Source organism: Phoenix dactylifera, unplaced genomic scaffold (assembly GCF_009389715.1).
Source record: "Phoenix dactylifera cultivar Barhee BC4 unplaced genomic scaffold, palm_55x_up_171113_PBpolish2nd_filt_p 000402F, whole genome shotgun sequence".
In the NCBI taxonomy this organism is placed as follows: Eukaryota; Viridiplantae; Streptophyta; class Magnoliopsida; order Arecales; family Arecaceae; genus Phoenix; species Phoenix dactylifera.
The window spans coordinates 413,290-433,932 of record NW_024067844.1 but is presented as its reverse complement, the minus strand read 5'-3'; the positions used below and the strand labels follow the sequence as shown (position 1 = coordinate 433,932).

The window sequence follows — 20,643 nt, the reverse complement described above, 5'->3', positions numbered from 1 at the left end:
AAATATTCAGCATCTCTGTATTTTTCTGTTGATCCTATTTTTTTTCCTTTCTTTTTCTATGGATCAAACCAGTCCAAGAGCAAACAAAGAAAACCCCAATGGATTATTTGGGGTTAAACGTTAGAAGTATGTGTAACGGGCGAGGGCTACTTTATGAATTATAAATAACAGAAAGAAGCCGCAAGCACAATTATTATTATCCGAAAACTTCCAAACAGAGTGCGATGTACCAAAAAAAAGAAGAGGTTCTTTTCTGGTTTCGTGGGCGGGCAAGCCGGAAAGTTTGCCTCCCCGGAACTGGATGGCTCCGTTCGCTCGTTCGGGTACCCGCGATAATGTCTGGGCCAACGAAGGGATCCCGTTTCCGTAAGCGTCGCGTCGCTTTTCGGCGATATTGGCGTCCGCATAGAATCGTTCGGCCGGGACGGCACTGGCGGAATATCTTTTCGGTTCCCGCATAAAAAAAATCCTCAAGCGGAACTGCCATGACGGGCGAGTTCTCCCAGCAATCCCCATCCGCCGCCGGGAGAGATTGAAAGCCCCATTCGAACCCAAACCCTAATCTCCATAGGTTCGAGAGTGGAGAGAGGAAAGATGATGGAGGGTTTCTTGATTAGATCGGTGGTCTCCGTGGTGCTCTCCTTGTTGATCGCTGCCAGAGCCTACAAGCGCAGGTCGCTCGATGGATCGGGGGCGCTCGCGGGGTTTTTGGTGATGGTTATCCACATCGCCGCTGACTACAGGTCCGATCGATTCCATTCCCTTTTCTGGACCCTTTCTCCATTATCTTGTCTGTGAATCGGATCGAATCGAACAGAATCTCCCTGAGTTTGTGCTCTGATCCTTCCGACTTACTTCAACGTAGGTTCGGAGCGCTGCTTCTTGTTTTCTTCTTCACCTCTTCCAAGCTCACCAGGATAGGGGAAGAGAAGAAGAGGGCCATTGAGGAGGATTTCAAGGAAGGAGGTCTACGGAACTGGTGAGATTTCGCCGTTCAAATTTCAATTCCCTTTTGTTTCACTCTTCTCCTTTTTCTTGACTTGAAGCTTTACCTGTAGACCTTTCTGCTAGATCTTTTAGGGAAACTATTATATGACGGACAGTTCCAGGACTTTATCTTTCGTGCTTATTTTCTTGTTCTTTTCCCCAGATTAACGTGGCAGCAGGTTTTCTTCATTTCTTGATTTAAATATCCAGCCATATTGTCTAATTTTGCCCTATACTCTTTTTGGTGATTTCTTTATATCTCGTGTTCTTAGTTTTCTCATCTGCAATTATTTATATACCCTTTTTCTTTGATATGGCCAGTCAAATTCCAGCCAAAGATTGGATAGAAAGAAACTGACCAAACTTTATAATCTCTCGCTAGGGTCTATGCAGCAATGATCTGAGGTGCGAAAGTTGTTGGGACAGTATGTAGAAAAGATTAACTATATAGAGGAGGTAGCCCTTAATTAGGATTGATGTTGAAAACAAAATTCCTAAAGCTAACCTGAGTAGGTGGTAATTATGATAAGATTTAACTGAGTATTTCTCTTATATTTTGATCTAGTTATGTAGATGGCCTACTCACTTTCTGATATGCAGTTCAGCTGAAAATATTTTTTATCTTTGAGCCGTCGACATAGGTTTGCCTGATACAATGTTTCCCTCATGTAACTATTACTTCATGTTCTAAAGAAGCTCAATTCAAATGTGTTTCTTGCTTATTAATTCATATTCTGATCTTAACTGGAAATTTTATTTGTTTGTGTCATGGATGCATCTTTGCCCAATATTATAAATGTGATCCTTGACTATGATTTCATGTTCTAAAGAAACTTAATTTGAATATATATGTTGGTTTTGCTACTCAATAGCTGGTTGATCTGTAGATCATCTCAATTAGTAGTTAGGATTATTTAATAAAAAAACTTATATCATGTCACCATAGAGATTTATTGGATTTCCTTCAAGTAAAATTCATGTGTTAATATCTAAACAGTGGATTCGGTGATGTCCTCTTTATTAAACTGTTCATGAACCACCTTCTTACCTTTACAGAAAACCAAGCCTTGGGAAACCATTATGTGGTGGACCACATTAAGTGTTGAATTCATGTCAATTACAAGCTTTGATTTCTGAAGACTTGGGGAATTTCAATAATTGTCATTTGATGTGCAGCATAAAATTTTGATATCTGTTGTATTTTATTGATGTTTTGGCCATTTGTGTCACATTGTTTATTCTGAGTAACCTTATTCTGTTTACAGGGTACAGGTTTTGGCTAATAGTGCAATTGCAACGATTTTGGTAGTTTTAGTTGCAAAAAGGACGGGTGGGAAAGATAGGTGCTTGGACACACGAGAGTCGGCTCTTATTACTGGCCTTATTGGTGGTATCATCGGACATTATGCCTGCTGCAATGGCGACACGTGGTCATCCGAAATTGGAATGCTTAGTAATGCACAGCCCCGACTAATTACAACTTTCAAGGTAAGTGCACTAAAACAACTTAGTAATGTTTAGTAATGCACTAAAGAAAGACACTATTTTCTATTTATAAAAACAATGGGGATTGTAGCCCTATAACATCAGAGAGAAAATTCTCGAAAAAAGAAGAGAAAACTCAAGGTCTCTTACTAGCTATTCAGAAGAAACTCTGAATTTTAAGAATCAAGTCATGGGCTAATAATGACTGCAAAGCCTGATTTGGTTACATGTATATAACATCTTCATCTAGCTAGTTACATGTGGGTACAACACTTATCAGCATTAATTGCAGCAAGTCGAGAATTTTGTTTTGGTCATCTACTTACTAGTAACTAGATGATGCAGCTCTAGTTCTGCCGTTTGGTCAGTGATGTAAGTAATGGGATCTATACACCCCTGAAGTGGGTTGATAAGTTTATCTCCATGTTCGTCAGCTCGAACGTCTCCCTGATAGAATGCAAATCATGGCACAATGAGCTAGTTTTGCTTATCAAACCAAGATTTGCTAATTAAAACATAAGTTGCTAATTTAGATTTTATATTTCAATGAAAACATTAAAAAATAATTATATAACAAGTAAATGAGCACCGAGTGGTAGTTCAATTTGCCAATCCCTAGAAAGTCAAATGTTGTACATTTTATCCTCAAATCACATTCTAGATTAGCATGCATGGCAAACAAGATTTAAATCTTGCAATACAGGGGAGTACTGGTTAGATATTGGTATGGTATGTTGGGTGGTCCCCCCCCTGTATCTATTCACAGTTTGTTGGCATGAGCGTTATATTTGTATCAACATGTGTATTTGGTATGGATCAATACAATGCACGATACAGGAGGCACGACGCATGGTACAATGCTACAATCAGCGTTTCAAACCTTGACAGTGAACAAATTATGAATTGGAGATAGTCAAATGTCACACTATTAGGAATCAAGGATGCATAGTCAAAGGAATCCACTTGTCACATAATAGATTCCCTTGCTCTATACATCCATTCACAATCTCCATCATCTCTACTTTTCATCTACTGCTAGTGAGCTGTATTTGAGCCTAAAGAAAGAACTAGAGGAAGAGATGAATGCATGAAACAAATTTTTGAGATAAAACATCACTCAGGGCACAGTGATGTTCATTATAAATAATACCCTGTCCAGATCAATGTTTAAATTATCCCTAGATGCTTGTATTTTTTTGCTATCAAATTTTGGCTTATGTCATAAAGTGATGAACAAAACCTGCTCAGTCTTGAAAACCAACCTAAAAACTGAAGAACTTGTAGGGAACTTTAGGAAATATCAATACTTTAAGGACCATGTCAAAGGCAAAAAAAAAAAAAAAAAGAAGAGTACTCGGAATCCAAAATCTACAAGAAAATTGTGAATTCAACTGCTAAAAACCATTTTGAAAACACATGGATTAACCAAAAGATATTGCATAGAAACATGGAGGCTATGAAGGTCAAGTAAAGCAACATAAAAGTCTAGAAATGGATACCCAACTGCCAGCTACATGGACCCGTAATCATGGAGATCAAAGACTAACGTGTTGGTTGTTCTAGAGTACCCCTAGCGCAGTAAACTCCACAAAAAATGGTATAACATATTTGAAATGCATGGCGGATAAAATAATTGTGTGACTAACTGTGATGTAAGCATATTAACGTACAGCCTAGAGTGCATACAACACTGTAGTCAACCAATATATATCAATAGGAACCAATAAAGAGTGACAAGCAACAAATGAAACATTAGCTACTGCATATGTGCATACAGCCAGCTATGCAAGTGCAGGAACAAACACATGTAAGCTCTGTTGAAGGTGTGTCGGAAGTTGACTCTATCAAGTGGAAGTTTTAGTATTGTTGTAGAAGCTCATGCTAACCAACTACGATCCCTGGACCTTCACTACCATTCCTTTGTGCAAGTGTCGATGCAGATAGCTGGATATTCAAGAATGAAAGACGAAGCAATACAATCACCTAAATCATGTTTTTGCCAAACTGAATTGTGTGTTTATTGCAGCCAACCCTCACCCTCCTTATTCTTTCTCCTCCCTCCAAGATTAGCAATTGAATCAAAAATAGTAATTTCCTTGAACAATTAAGTGTCAACAGAAGTTCTATATAGTCTGTCCTATTGATGCATTCCAATAACATGAACATTCTTCAACATGACAACATGCTCATATTTTAGATGGAAAATGATATCATGAATAAATCCATAGTATAATCAGCTGGGCAAGTCTTCCTTTCACATAGAAATACTTACATAAGCAAACAATTTTACTAACTATTTCTTTAAGGACACCATTTTTATCAAATGACCAGGCCTCTCTTGGCTCATCCACCATCAAGATTTTTTTCTCTCCCACTAAACAGGTGTACTATTCTTTATGCTCACATAGTTTTCACCTGGACATTCATTGTTATGGCAACAAAAGCTTTTAATTTTCCGGTCTGCACTTAATGTAGCGCCTGGTTCCCTAGAAATTGACATGAAGTTTGGTATTTGGAAGAACTAAATTACTGAAAAGACCAACAGCTAAAAGTTATGTAGTTAAACACCCACCAATACTTGTAATACAAAGATAGTTCGTAATCATTTTGAGGATTCATAATGAATAATTATTTATTATAGAATTTAAATTAAAAGGAGTGTCAAACATATACCTGTTCTGTCGATCCTTTTTTTGCTTGCCAAATGTCAGATGATACTATTGTACTCAAGTGGGGTGGACATGGTAGTTATTTTTAAGTGTTTACATTTCCTTTGCACTGCTTTCTAAAGCCGCAGGGATAGGCCAAATGCAGCTTCTACATTCTTATGCTCATTTTCTTTTCATAGATGATGAAACAGCATTTCTTACAAGCTTATTAAGATAATATTCTCAAGTCATAAATCAATCTTATAGTTGAATGTGTTGAGTATTCAGTTTTCCCTCCCCCACGGCCCTCTCCAAGCCTCTCCATATTTCTTCTTTTGTTCTGATAACAAATATTGGACTTAAATGAGGTCACTTTAGGTGTTTGCACGAACTAGTACGTCCTTTATTCAATAGTTCGAAGCGAAGGCTCCATCCAGGCAGAACAAGCTATACAAGATGTGAGGCTCTAAAAAAATAGAGTATAATATCTGAAATTAAGTGAGAATTTCCTACGGGATTGAATGGAATGGACAATGCTTAAGGTAGATGAAATAGGAGATTGGCGGGAAAAAGGCCATACCATACCAATTGGACCTAGTTCATGAACCATAGCGATGGGAAGGTTTTTCAATATCTCCAGCCTAACCTCTAAATAAGCTCCCCCACTAAATCCAAAGCAATGGTCAACTTGTAGGGACAAAAAATTATTTTCCTGCCAGCAGCTAGTGTGCTCTTTAAATTTAGCCTTTCAGGTAAAACAGGCTATCAATCCCCCAACACTGAATGCTAATCTTACCGTGTGGTAGGTGCGCTGAGTTTTGTTGGAAAATATTTTGAAACTCGGATAGCTCCTAACCCCAAAACTGTCAGAAGACTTGTTAGCTTCATTCTTTAGAGTGCTGAAAATAGTAGTCTCATTGGAAAACTTTGCTGGTAAGTAGACAGATATTAAGGGAGTAGACCCAAACAGCCATCCTACTTCATTGTCGTTAAAATTGCATTTTGAAGGTAATATAGTACAAAAAGACTCATCAGATGATCTGGAAAGCAAGGATCAGGTAATAAGCCAAACAAAAATTCAAACAAGGCAAGTGGTGTTAGATGAGCTTCTACGAAGTGGTAATGCCCAATTAAGCAGGTCTTGATCTCATCTTTCTGTACCCTACCGATTGAGCAAGAATAAAAAAGCAGTTGAGGCATGCATTATGATGTCCATCTTTGATCTTCTCTGCATTTCATCACCTGGATTGTGTACTTCACTTAGCATTTGGATCCAATTACTACAATGCCATGCAGTACCCTTATGTCAATCTCTCAGTGGGTGCCAATATCAATATTCTGATGCAATTTTGCTTTTCCTAGTTGCCTGATAGGAGTCTTATAGTTTTCTTCAAATAATAATCCCTATTAAAGCTCCTAGAAATGGAACATAAAACAGAATTCTCACCTTGCATTATGTGATTTTTTGCCCCTGGCTTGCATTCCACGGTTGCGCTAACTGTTTTCTAAAATAAAATGTAATAAAAAGGCTTTGAATGCTGCTGAATGGTACCTCCTAAGGATTCCAATATTAGAAATTTCTTGCTTTACAATCAATGCAAAGACGTGCTTTTCTCATTGACGAAGTCACCAAGATGTTGTCTCACTACTAACCAGATACCTTGTGTTGATGATTTTATGGCACCTTAGGATCATATTATATTTTTTTCAGAACAGTGGAAACATCTTTAAACCATTTTTCTCTCTGTATGAGCAGACTGTCCGAAAGGGAACAAATGGTGGTGTCACAGTGGAAGGACTTCTAGCAGCTGCAGCAGCTGGCTTTGTTATCGGGCTTGCTTATGTTATTGTTGGACTGCTTACAGTTGAATGTGCTCATGATGTCATCTGGAGGCAGCTGCTAGTAATACCAGTCGCTGCAGCAGCTGGTCTATGTGGGAGTTTGATTGATTCATTATTAGGAGCAACGCTTCAGTTCAGTGGTTATTGCACCTTGAGGAAAAGGGTAAATGAATACATCAGCCATGTCCCATAAAGTTTCGTTTATCACTATCTCGTTTTTTCTTACAAGATGTTATCAGTTCCCTTTAAGCAACCCAACAGGAAATTGCTTGACGTAAATGACCAAATTTATTTATTAATCAAAGAGAATGTAGGAACAATAACCATTATATGTTTGTTTCTTGTATGCTTTGCTTTCTAAATCACATGGACGTGCAACAGATCCCCTGAATGTTCGCTTCAGAAGGAATCTGCTAAACCATCAGCTAATAAACTGCATGATTTTTTTTGCTAAACCATCTTTGCTATGTTTTTCAATTGCTCCAAGCCTCTAGTAATCTGATTTGTCATATTGATCAGCCACCTCTGGGATCACGAGATTCATGAAGTTGCACCTTTTGCATTCACCTTTCTCTATCTCCCTTTTTTTTTCTTTGCTTTTGCTTTAAATTATCCAAAAAGTCTCGTGTCATTGACTTGCAGCAGGAGTTCATAAATTTGATAGTTCCAGATTCATTTATTTGCTTGAGGTGCAGGTTATCATCAATGGGCTTGTAATCAATGTTGATGCCCAGTGATGTAATTGTGCAGGCCAACGCTGTTTGTTTGCATCAAATGAGTAAAAATATTCGGATTATTTCTGCCTGTTCTTATTAAAATTTTCTGCTGATACAAATTATGACAAATGTGCTGTAACTCTCTTATATTTTTCTTTGAAGGTTGTTGGAAAACGTGCACCTACAGTGGTCAAGATTTCAGGAATGAGCATTCTGGACAACAATGCTGTGAATGCAGTGTCGGTGCTATCAACAGCGCTGCTTACGTCTGTTGCGTGCTTGTACATCTTCTAGTGGCTTTCCATATATTGCTCTCGCGAGCGACTACGTCTTCTTGATTCTCGGACAGCATCTACTGTACCTTCAACATGACGGTCGGACTTGGTTCCCTCCCTCTCTGTATTGTGGGATATATTCGGGAAAAGCCGGAAACTAAAAGATAAAGACTTTGTGAAATCTTCAAGTCGGAAAAAATTAAAAATAAAAAGACATCTATAAATAAGGATTTTTGATGATATAAAATCCACTTATAATAAGAGTTTAAAATTTTGGGATAATTACGGGAGCATTTATGGTGCCGACGTATTCTAGATGGAAAAGGACAGTCTCTCTCTGCTTTCCCATGGGAATGGTGGGGGTGGAATTGGGAGGAGGAAAAGTTTCTGGGGTTCTTAAGCATTTAACGGGAATAAGAGCACTTGCTATTCATCTCTATTCTCCTTGCTGCGGTTGTTTCCTTTACGGTGATGGTTTTGTTATTAAAAGCTGAACTCTTGATTGCAGCATGATGGGGGTTGACATACTGCAATTTCTTTGAGCGCCAACCAGATTGCTCAAACAAGTATCTGGTGTACCCGTCTATCAGGATATGCTAATCCACGATGATGGCAATATGATGACGGTAGCATGTGAGACGAGAGCACGAAAGCCTCGTAATTCTGGTGTAAGCTGGAAACGAGGGTAATCGTAACCACAGGTGAGATTGCTCAATTCAGAGAAAGCTGCAAGTTACCTTAGATGTTCCTAGCCAATCTAGGTGAAAATGTTCGGGTAGTGACAATAATCTTAGTCGCATGACGAGTGGCTCTATCCACCATGACCCTCGGAGGGATTCTTCTATCCTCAAAGATGCACGCATTTCGATTCAGCCAAATATAATACATCATATAAATACATATGATGCCTCTCTCCACGATACTCAATGAGCCTACCAACAGCCTCAAGTGGTCCAAAAGATCCTCCAACTCCACACCAAAACGGACGTCCACTACCACACCTACAAGTAGAGAATGGCTGATAGTCTCCTCTAAGCCCATGCACTCCTCGCACATCAGGATGACCCTGACTCTCCTGCTCGCCAAAACATCTCGGATCGATAAACACCTCCAAGCCACCTTTTATATAAACAAGGCCACTCTAAGATACACCCGCCAACCCTCAATCTGCCAGATAGCCTCTTTGCCCATCAACGCCTTTAGGTCTTTGGCGCTTCACCCTCGCCCTCCCCGTCGAAAAGCCTACAACAACCTATTTCTCGACACCCCATCTAGAATCAGAATAGCCAGTATCCTTCTCTCAACCAACTGTTCTCCAAAAACCTCCCGAATCATCCATCTTCTACTGTTAAAGTGAAAAAGTATTCATGGCATTTACAGCTATGAGAATTACCAGTGCCCGTTGCTTAAATCAATTTTAAAAGTAACAATGTCAAAAAAAAAAGGGGACATGAACACAAGTCACATTAACAAAATAAGAAATGGAACCATCAAACCGTGCCTGGTAAAAGCATACCAGTGCCCGTTGCTTGTTACCAACCTCCATCAAAAAGAACCGCACCCAAAAACTACAATTCTCTCCCTATGGCATTCCATTATGGAGAGGCACCTGCATGAATTGAGCCGATCTTGGTAGCAGTGATCAAAGAACTCATCAAGCTGAGAATTGGGGGCATTTGGCACCATGCTCTTGACGAAACATGCATCAATAGAGATAGTACGTGCCAAGACTATTACAACATGCCTTGCTTCCAGAGCAGCAAAGGATTCCCACATAGTTACAATAAAACACCATAATACAAAAAAATATTAGGAAAACTTACTCTGAGCACTTTGAATGTATTTTAGACCACCCTAGTCTCTCCTTGCCCATGCCACTTCATAACTATGTAAGAGTAGCAGCAATTGCAGGGGCCATAACAGGTCTCACAAGGACGGCTGTGTTTCCAGTCATTGGCTGAAAGGCGGCAGCAATCTCCAGACGTTCCCAGGCCTTCTTTCTTTTCTCCTCCACTGCCACTCGATTCTCTTCATCCTCCTCAAACTTCCTTTGGCAAGCCAAAAATAGCTCCTCATCCATCTCAGAGAGCATCTTCCTGACATTCATTGTTAGATTCAGGACTGCCTGATTCCAGTGACTCTGACTGTTCTTCTCTAAAGCTGGGAAGATAAGGGGCATGATAGCTTGCCGATTTTGTGCTACCAGACTCATCACATGGTCATTGTTCCACAAGAATAGAGCCCGTTCAGCAACCTGCAGGGTAATTCTTATTATTTTAAAGCAGCTGATAGGAAAACAAACATACTGACTCTGATTGCACAATGAAGGTATTGACCAAGAGTCCTCGCCACAAATCGGCACGACTTCAATTAGTAACAGTTAATAAGATCAGACTAGATGTCCAGATGGCTGTGGTTACACCTGACAACCATAATCACAAGTTTGGCACCCGGGAACAGTTTGGCCAAAAGTAATGATTCGAAATTAGGAAAAGAATCTTGCACATTCATCAAAAGTTCAGGAAAAAAAAATCGGTTAATCAAGAATAAGCAAGAAAAATAATAAAACTGAAATGGGGTAAACTTGTTCACTTAAAAATAAGTACAGGTGAGGGAAATGATGGTAAAAAACATTACTGCTAGCAACAATACATAGTGTCATCCATTTGTAACCCAACAAAGTTCTTAAATTAGCTGCGAGCAGCTCGTGAATATATCATAAAATGTGTATAATTCTAGAATAATTGAATAATTCTGGATTGATTCATTTTTGGAAAACAATTTGGAGAATCATTCAGTTCAAGAGAAAAACCAAGAATAATTCTAGAATTTTTTAATAATCAAGAGCTATGCTAACAACCAATAGTGGTGTAGATTTTGGGAAGACAACTTGCCGATGAAGTGCATATAACATTTGCTCTATCTTAAATTTATAGCATTATGTTTGAGAAAAATTTCCGGTTTTCAGCATTCAACATGATATCAACTCTGAATACTGCAACGATATAATGTCTCTCTCAGTCAAATATACTGGGCAACCATAACAAGCCCCAATAATCACTACACCAACATTATACGAAGGTTTTTTGAATGATTATTCTTCACCAAATCATTTATATAAAGGAACATATCTACTTCCAAATGCAACTTATTTCAACTCAGGTGCTCACTCAAAAATTGATGGTGAAAGGACATGCATAGCTTTGATAAATAATAACAAATGGAGATATTTGAACAATATTAATGATAATAAAAAAAGGCAAAAAAAAAGAAAGCAAAAGGCTCCGGCATTGCAAATTCATACATGAAAAACCAATGGAGATGAAGAAATGTCATCGAATATAACACACCGAAGAAATTCATGATGAGTCCAGAAAAATATTACGAAAAGGAACCCCAATAACAAAGCAACAGAAGTATCGCGTCAAAAAACTTAACAAGAAATAATGGCATACAATTCTGGCTAGATAGATTTGAATCAAACAATTGCCACCAAAGACAACTTTCTGTGAAACAACAATCATTACAATAGGCTAATTTCTGTTTATGATTTACTGATATTTAGTTTTCTGGACATATCTCATGAAGGTATTGACCTCGTAAGCCAAGCCCCAAAACAACCTGGATCTAGATCCACATTATCACTCTTTTAGCACAGATTTCTTAACACCTAAATCTGTGAAATGATTGCAGAAGAAAACATGCCTTATTAAATTACTGCAGCAAAATGAATCATATAAAGCCAATATACACAATGAACATCGAGATATGAGCAATCTAAGTTCAGATAGTCAAGTTCAACACCCACACAAGCAAATGAGTACACACAAAACCAGAAGCACATAAATATTCCACTGGACTAAAAATCTAATGTAATAAACACAGCATAACTTGCTGTACTAAGCATGTCAATGGGGTCAACTTTTACTTAAGTACTTTACATGACTCCGTAAATGCATGTAGTTTCCATGCGATAAGATTTCAAGCAATACAAATCCTACTTTAAAGCTTGAAGTCACGTCCAGATCTAAAACAAAAGTTGCCCAAATAAGTGAATTCTCAACAGTTCTCAGGTGGAGGCCCCATAAATTGCAAAACAGCACCCACCATGAGCTTGATCATATACTAGGGTGGCAACATCCAATCTTATGTACAACAATGAGATTGGTATCGGACCTGTTATATCACTCGCCACCTTGATGGCTCACCAAGATAAGTATCAATTGCCCTATAAGGACCCGCACTGGCGTGTTTAGTCCCACATCAGCTATACATTGGGAGATCTTGGATACTTCTATAAGGCTAAGAAAACCAAATAACATCTTCTTGCTAGCCTTTATAGGTGAGGTCCTGAATTGTTACAAATGGTATCGGAGCGAGCTAGCCCATGGCCTATATGGACTAGGGGGCACTGCAACACATCTATTTGGGCTAACCATGGGCTAATCGTGGTGTTTGTGATTGGATTTGTGAAACTTGTAATTGGATTTGAATGGATTTGAACCCTTAGCCTGACTAGGATATTAGAGTCTAAACGGAGAGAGTATGTGAAGACCCGTGCAAACGTGTGTTTAGTCACACATCAGCTATGCACTGGATAGATCTTGGGTACTTATATAAGCCAAAAAATCCAAATAACACCTTCCAACTAGCCTTTTTGGATGAGATCCTAAGTTCTTACAGCTCCAGTTCTAAGCAACCATGAAAGTTAATGGCCATCCTCTACTCTTCCAAAATAAATCTTTTTTTCCTTCTATGGCACTAAGAATAATTAGTCAAGAGCGATCACCAACATTTAATTATGATATTTTCAAAAAATAGTTCCTGCTTATTATATATGATAGCTATAGAAACAGAAAAAAATTTGTTGTGGACCTCATAAAAGGACTTGAAATGCATATCCTATAACTCTTTTTGTCCGGGTAAAAATTGCACAACTGTCCCTGGACTTTTACCTCCAACAAAAGGTCAGTTTTTTCTCGCTCGTGTTTCTATAGTTCCTCTTGAGTAAAATTCAAATATGTCGGCCACTTATAGCAATCAGTTCTGAAATAAGAAAGACCACCAACTGAAGTAAACATAGTAGCAAACAGGTGTCACTTACTGATATCCAATATTTTTTACTTAATATGATTCATTATTCATGTATCCATGCATGTCCTAGCAAATCAACATAAATACATCAAATATAATGAATCATAACATAAGTATAAGAAGGTGCCTATTACTCCTGATTTTGTTTTTTTACAAAATTTCATATGCATGTACAAAGGGATCACATAGAGAAATGGAAAAATTGGTAAAGGAGTCTTCTTTCAACCCATGTATCATAAAACACAAAAAAACTCTAATTCCATCTACATGGCAAATACTCAAGATGATAGCAAGAATTGGTTCCCGGTTGCCCCATACATCGAAAGTGGCTTTGACGTTCTCTTGGATTTTTTTCTAAAATAGAAAGGTTAAGGAAGTACAATAAAACATATCCTTAGTGGGAGTTAACGGTTTTTAAAAACTTGATATAAATAATGATTGTCTACAACTGCACATCCATTACAAATCAAATGATAAGTGCAACTTGAATTGCTCAAAATCCGTGCTGGTTAACTTAGCGTGGGTGGCATAAACGGACTAATGAAATCTAGTTATTGAACAAGCAAGATTAGTATCTTAGGTATATTGACAAATACCAAGTCAACCAAAGTGAGTAAATTACTATTTTAATTGTCATAGTAAATTAAACAAGTTGATTACTTGACTATGATGGACAATTTGGCCAATAACATTACTAGGTGTCTCTAATGAATTGCACAAAATCAAGATTTGAAATGTCACCAGATATAAGGTTTCATCATTCAAGCGAGTTGGTTCACTTTATTCACCAAGTTTTAGAATGTCCAAAATGTGATGCAATTAGACTTTCATATTCCCATACTACAGGTACCTCAATTTTTTCTTTTTTACCTGTTGAGAATGCAAATGGAAATGCCACAAAAGCCAAGGTTCATTCAAATGGTGGGTTGCACATCTAATGTGGGTCCCTTCTATGCTTGATAGCATGATCAACTCAAATTGATATAAAACAAATCCTGTACAACTTTTTAGGTCAACTTACAATTAGGAGAACCATCTTTAAAAAGTCAAATTGATCAATATAAAGTAACTGTGCAAAAAGTCAAGCTCAAACTAGACAATATGATTATTTAGGTCTACTAAGTACAATTTTCGGAATAAGTTAACTGCTTAAGTTGGTTAATTTGGTCAAATAATATTACCAGATATAAGTCGTTCTTGCAAAATACTGGACATTCAAATAGAGGTTTCCAACTCATGTCATGCCAGAAAGTAAAAAATAAAACTAGAATCCAGAGAACTCAACGTTCATGAAACCTATTTCTTTATTAAGTGCAATTATGCATAGTCGGGAAACACTGTACTTTGTACATTAAGAATTCAAAGCTTTATACCAGCATCCAAGTCTTACGACATGAGAAAAGGCCACAATGCCTAGATCTTACCAGTCCCAGATTTCATAGAAATCTAATGTTCAGGTTTGCAAAATAATTATTACAAGTCAAAACTTTTTCTAAGATTTCAAATCTTCAAAGATATAAACCTCCTAACTTCCTAATATTCGAAAGAAACACCACGACTGCCAAGCAAAAAGGAATCCCATTAATATAATGCTCATTCGAAGATTTGAAAAGAAAGGTGTTTGAATGGGAACCAAAACTGGCTATCATCAATTCATAATTATTGATTCCACGATGGGTAAATTTCATTTGCTCTAGACTAATACCTTAAGAAGCATCGCACATTGGACAAAAATAATTTCCATGTCAAAATATTTCTGTTCATGAGTAAGCAAGCAAGCATAAGTGCATGTGTGTGTTTGTGAGTATCTACATGTTCATTTGAAAGGACTAGGGAACTTTGCAACATCGACAGCAAGAAGCAAGCAATCAAAGCCTTATCCTAGTTGTTTTGATCAGCACCACGAAAACTTCTTCGCTAATAATTCCTCTTACAGCCTCCACCAGAATTCATTTTACGCTTTCCAGTTTTGTTCCACTTTTTCTACAAAAGGCTGTCTCTCCCTATTTCTTAAACCTTCAACCCAAATCCGAGCTCCTCTCCCTCGGGGGCCTCTCCTTAAAACTCCATCATAGATGTGAATACATTTTAATCTATTCTTTACATCTTTGTCCTTGATTAGTGCACTTCCTACATTTCTTAATTTAGCACTATGGTGATTATTCCATACCATCTCGAACAGATCAATCTTGCAGCAACTGATAAAACCCAATGTACCTTGGTTTACTTTCTATTGATTTTGCAAAGTGATCTACAGTTCTAATGGGCCATGAGGTTGATTGGCTATGGGTTTGACAATGCTAATATTTTCTAAACAATCAACTGAGGATAATGAAAGGTGGATTGAATTGCATAAACAGTTGCTGTGCATGAAGAAAATCTTTTCTATCCAGTCCGTCTACCATGATTAGCATGATAGCACATTTATGTATAAGGAGGCTAGTCCACCTTGCTTCCTTGCAATTGTGGCACACTCATCAAATAAGAAAGGACATGGTAGACTAAAAATCCACGTTGATCTCAGATCTTATACTTATCTGTCGTCCCTGATATTTTCTCTAGATAACTCGACAACTTGCCAAACTCGGGCTCATTTAATTAAGCAAGTAAATTAAACCCTTGGTAATTGGTATACTTGGTTTGTATGGGACAGCATCAGAATTATCAGACTGGAATAATGAACCGACCCCGACTCGACCCTAGATGAGGATTTCTTGTGTAGCCAGCTCATAAGGCCAGCCCTAGGTGGCCGACTACATCTAGAAACCCTGGGCCATCCACATGTCTAGGGCTTCCTAGGTGGTTGCCACATGCTGGGGTCCAATCCTAGTGGGCTGCCAACCCTATGGTTTCCTAGGTTGGTGCCAAAAAGCCCTAAGGCTTCCACCATAGGGTGGGCGGGGGGCACAAAATTTGGGTGTTTATAGCTTTCTCATATATCACATTGCGAACTCAAGTAAGAGTTCTCTAGTGCCACCAACAAAGAGAGAGACAGAGAAGGAAGAAACGAAGAAAGAAATGAGGAAAGTACCAAGTAAATTTGGACGGTATGCTAAAAGTGAGTACTCTTTGTGGTGCCTAGAGAAGTCTTTATCCATCTTCTTCCCTCTTCTTGTGTTCTCAAATCATCTCTACAAGTATCAATCTATTTTTCTACGCACGTAATCTATATTTTCTTGGTGATTTATCAAAAAAAGAGCGACCTGATTCCTAATAGTCCACTGCATCACAATGTTGGACTGCATGAGTGTCCATCAGGTTTCTTGCCACTTTATCCACAATTGGCTTAATATATATGTTTTTATATTTTGCAATATGTGATTGTATTGCATCAACCCAAATCAAACCAATATCGCAATCTTTAAATAGATAGGTCTAAATCACGCCTTGATTGTTACCATCTTGTTTTACCTTGCTTGGCCACCTTCCTTCTACAATAACTTCAAAAAAAAAAAAAAAAAACACTGCAGACCGATCATTTTGCATCACAAAAAGGTTATATGAGACATGGCATGCATCCATTTTGCTTGTATCACAAACAGACATTGATGGAAACCACAAGCATTTCCATAGAAGGTAATCAGGAGACTGAAGACATCCCATGGATTTTTCTTTCCTGCGAAATATTTAAGGATTGCCAATCGCATCTCCTTGTTTAATAGGTCATGCCTGGTATGTAAGAAAAATTACATCATCACGAAATAGTAGGGCTGAAAGTGGGTCAGATTATATCCGACCATATCCGTTTCCGTATTCAATTCAGGTCGGATTCAGATACTTTTTTTTTTGTCCAGTCGGATCCGAATACGGATTTGGATAGTCAGTTCAAAATCTCTCGAACACGGATACAAATGCGATTACACCTGATTTTTCATATTCGGATCCGGATCCAGATCTAGATATTCATCTAACAAGAGTAAGTGAAAAACAAAAGTTTAAGTTAAATCAGAGAACTAATTAAGTGATTACCAAACCTAAACTAAAAAAATCCAGATATCGAATGACCGTCACTTAAGACAGTAACCCGAATACGGAATGCCCGATTTGAATAAAATTCTTTGAATCACCTTGCACGCCTGAAAGGCTCAAATCTCTTGTTTGTCCGTTTCATCCCTCTTTTCTCTTCATCGTCTTCAAGCAACTAAGGTTTTGAAATTCTCGTCCACTTCCTAGTTTCCACCCAGCAATTGCAACTAGCGACAACCGTGAGAAGCTTTTCAAGCGCCATAGATCCCATCTACTTCGGTGACGAGTGACCTTGAGCTATATGAAATTGTTAGTTTTTATTATTGATAAATGCTTGTTAAAATTATGTTTTTAATTGAATCTTTCTTTTACGACCATGTCTTTATTGCTAGTTTTCATCATTGAATTTTGCTCAATTTTGATTAATATCTAAAAAAATATCTGATTTATATCCGTATTCGGATAAAAAAATATGGATATGTTTAATATCCGATTCATATCCGTTTATAACAAATATGGATATGCTTAATATCCAATTCGTATCCGTATCCGTTTAGAACAAATATGAATATTAATTTTGATATCCATTTAATATCCGCATCCATATCTGTATTCATTGAAAAATATAGATATAAATGTGGATATATCAATATCTGATCCGTATCCAATCCGTTTTCAGCCCTATTAAATAGAAAAAAGGTATAAGGTCAAAGTCTGTCCAGACCTCTGTCTGCGGATGGAGAAAAGGTTACAGATGATGGAGAGTACAATCATAAGCAATCACCAATACAACTCTAAAACAGAAAACATGTAACTGAGAGAAACCAAGGGAGGTAAAAATCAACAGATTACACTAACTAAATAAGGATATAAGTCATTATGATTAGCAACTGATCTAACAAGTGCTTGACAATCATAATGACTGTAAACAACAAGGAAGCAAACAAGCATTTAGTTATTCCATAAGCATAATCACTTTGACAAATACTTGAAAGCACAAACATAACAGAGAAATTACTCAAAGAAGAGAGAAGCATCCATACCGGGATACCCAGATTAAATTACAAAATAATGTCTTTACGGCAGGGTATTTGGGAAGAAAGAAGATGTTGTGTTTTACTAATAGCTCCCTCTTCAATAGCTTAGAGCAGGACTATGATGGGCAGACCATCATATGGAATTCTCAGGCACACAAGCAGATCAGCAATTTTACTTTTCTCACAATAAAAAGGCAGCCTCTATGATGACAGGAGTGATAAAAGGTATAGACAAAAAGTAAAAGTGCCGAGAAAAAAGTTACAAATTCAAAAATGTTTAAAAAAACAAATTGACCATCCCCTTTTTTCCAAATAAAAGCATCTACATGTTTAAAGACTGAATAAAGACCAAAAACAAAGAAGAAGAAAGAAATACCTGGAAGTGCGAACTGTTGACACAGAAACCAATCCTCCGGAATAAAGGGGCCATACATTTTTGGAATTCCACCACACTAGTTGCTTCCAAGACCTCTTCCAACTCGCTCAAGAACATTACCTCTTTCTGACCATTCGTCACAGGCCAATACTTCAACAACCCCCGTATCACAGAACTTGCCAACTTTGGCTCTTTCTCTATGAACTGAGTCACACAATATGTCAGTTGTTGAAGATAAACACCTACCGACTTTGGTTTGTGTAAAGGAATAAGAGCTCTCCAGAGAAAAATTTTGTGCTCCTCTTTAAGAGGCAACGCAAATCCACTAATCACACTCCCAAAAACCTCCAGCAACTCGGCAACCCCATTATGCCGGTCCGTCTCAAACACAAACCTATAGAATATATTGCTTACTGCCTTGCGAATGAAAGGACGATGGACCATGAATTTGCCATAAATCCTATGCAAGATTGTTTTCAAGCAATCCCTTTCTCTCGGATCCTCTGAATCAAAGAGCTCAAGCAATCTCAAGATAAATGAATGATCCATGAACTTTTTCCCCATCTTTGCATCAAGGGAGGAGGATGCAATGAATTTTAGGAGCAATTCATACACAAGTTGCAGATGGGACCAAGCAGGGTCGAACCGTGGCTCCTCTTCTTCAGTCTCCCCACCACAGGAAGAGTTGGAACGGTAATTTGGAGGAAAACCCCTAAATAAATTAATGGCGAACATCTTACAACTGGCGGAGATCATCGGCTCAGTGAACCGAGAGGTCCCAGAATTGACAAAATCAATAAGATCTAATAGGGCCTGCCGCTTCATATCTTTCTCAGTGGAGTTCTTGTTTGGATCAGAGAAATCAAAGACAACAGAGCAAAGATTCAGCTTACTGATGAAAAGGTTCTGCTTTTCGGTGTTTGAGACATCTTTGAATGACAGGAGAGGCTCAATCCCGGCGACTACACTGGATGGGAAGACAGCAGAAGACATCCTCTTAACACTGGTTGACCGGCCTGGCCCGGCATTACCACTGTTTGTCCGCTGGATTGAGTTGCCAGAAGAGGAGGCATTGCTGCCTGGGTGGTTGTGTGCGGAATCCGAAGCACAATCCGATTTCGAGGATTTTCGGGGTAATTTACTGAGGAATTGCTTCCACATGGTCGTAAGATCGTGTGAACACTCAGATCCAGTTCATGGGGTCAAATTTTGATGTACAAAATCGCAAGCACCAAGCTTAAGCCCTAGATTCTGTACCGGCCAGATGTTAGGTAAAAACCAATGGCCGAAGCTCCAGCTTACATTCAGATATAGAGAATATTTTGAGGAAAGGGGACGTGGAGTCGGGTTGCGAAGTGAGATCGATATGGAAAGAAACCTAGACGACTGTTCTATTCGAGGAAACAAGATGAGATTTTTGCCGTACAAATGGAAATAGAAACAAGCAGCAAGATCTTGATCATGGCGGCGAGATCAGAGAGGAGAAAAGAAACAACTTTTACCTTTGAACAAGATTGTCAACAGAAGCCCCAAGAACTGCGACTAAGAAACCAGGATGAACGCAAGAAACCCTATAATCCAGAGATGGCGGTAATTCCAAGCCGAGCAACCATGATGACTGAAGAAACCCATGATCTCGAGCAAGAAAACGAGGGAACTCAAAGCACCCCCTACAAACCCTAGAAATCGCCGGGCGAGACCGATCTGAGACTCCCGAGCTCGAAATCTTGGAATCAGGGGAAAAAATCCCGACCGGAAGCCCCAGATTCAAAAGGCAGCGCTCGATCCGGCGGGGATTCGAGGGATCGGTGCTGGTTTCGGTCCCTCGCACGATCTGATTAGATCTCGAGGAGCTCCTCGAGAAGAGGGAAGAAAGAAAGGGAAGTGTGAGCTCCAAATTCCAGATTAGATGGAACAAAAATGGACATAGTTTTCGGAGAATCGCAAACTAAAGTTCGACAGCGACACTGGGCTCTAACGCGCGCCGGCTCGGAACTGGAAGATCTGTACCGTTGAGACGTCCTCCATCGGCCCTGATATTATTAGCAGACGCCAACGGTCTTAACTAGGGCGCACCATCATAGTTCATCGGGTGTTATGGACTCTGGATGAGAGAAACCGGGCCGTTGATCTACAAGACGAGACATTCGGGTCCACGGAAATGACGTGATGTGATGGTGATGGTCCACCGGAAGCTTTGGATGGTGGGGATTCTCG

General features: G+C 38.6%; 2 protein-coding genes across 2 annotated transcripts; one reads left to right on the top strand and one right to left on the bottom strand.

Moving 5' to 3' along the window:
• Window positions 1-258: 258 nt before the first annotated feature.
• Window positions 259-8,217, top strand: LOC103722713 (protein PGR-like). Its single transcript, XM_008813366.4, has 5 exons — window positions 259-743; window positions 866-979; window positions 2,253-2,475; window positions 6,877-7,125; window positions 7,841-8,217. Exons 1-5 carry the CDS (start codon window positions 595-597, stop codon window positions 7,970-7,972), a joined length of 867 nt encoding a protein of 288 aa, XP_008811588.2. The 5' UTR covers window positions 259-594; the 3' UTR covers window positions 7,973-8,217.
• Window positions 8,218-9,592: 1,375 nt separating this feature from the next.
• On the bottom strand, window positions 9,593-20,339 carry LOC103722712 (serine/threonine protein phosphatase 2A 57 kDa regulatory subunit B' kappa isoform-like). The gene is made up of 2 exons (XM_008813365.4): window positions 18,427-20,339; window positions 9,593-10,207 (listed from the first exon to the last, which is right to left on the bottom strand). The coding sequence occupies exons 1-2, from the start codon at window positions 19,585-19,587 to the stop codon at window positions 9,839-9,841; spliced, it is 1,530 nt and encodes a 509-aa protein (XP_008811587.2). The 5' UTR covers window positions 19,588-20,339; the 3' UTR covers window positions 9,593-9,838.
• Window positions 20,340-20,643: the final 304 nt, after the last annotated feature.

Bases quoted from the DNA above. Each gene is read 5' to 3' on its own strand.
- LOC103722713 (XM_008813366.4), top strand. From the start codon at position 595: ATGATGGAGGGTTTCTTGATTAGATCGGTGGTCTCCGTGGTGCTCTCC. The intron at 2,476-6,876 runs GTAAGTGCACTA...CTGTATGAGCAG, and splicing joins GACTAATTACAACTTTCAAG to ACTGTCCGAAAGGGAACAAA. The intron at 7,126-7,840 runs GTAAATGAATAC...TTTTCTTTGAAG, and splicing joins ATTGCACCTTGAGGAAAAGG to GTTGTTGGAAAACGTGCACC.
- LOC103722712 (XM_008813365.4), bottom strand. From the start codon at position 19,587: ATGTGGAAGCAATTCCTCAGTAAATTACCCCGAAAATCCTCGAAATCG. The intron at 10,208-18,426 runs GTATTTCTTTCT...ATTACCCTGCAG, and splicing joins TCAACAGTTCGCACTTCCAG to GTTGCTGAACGGGCTCTATT.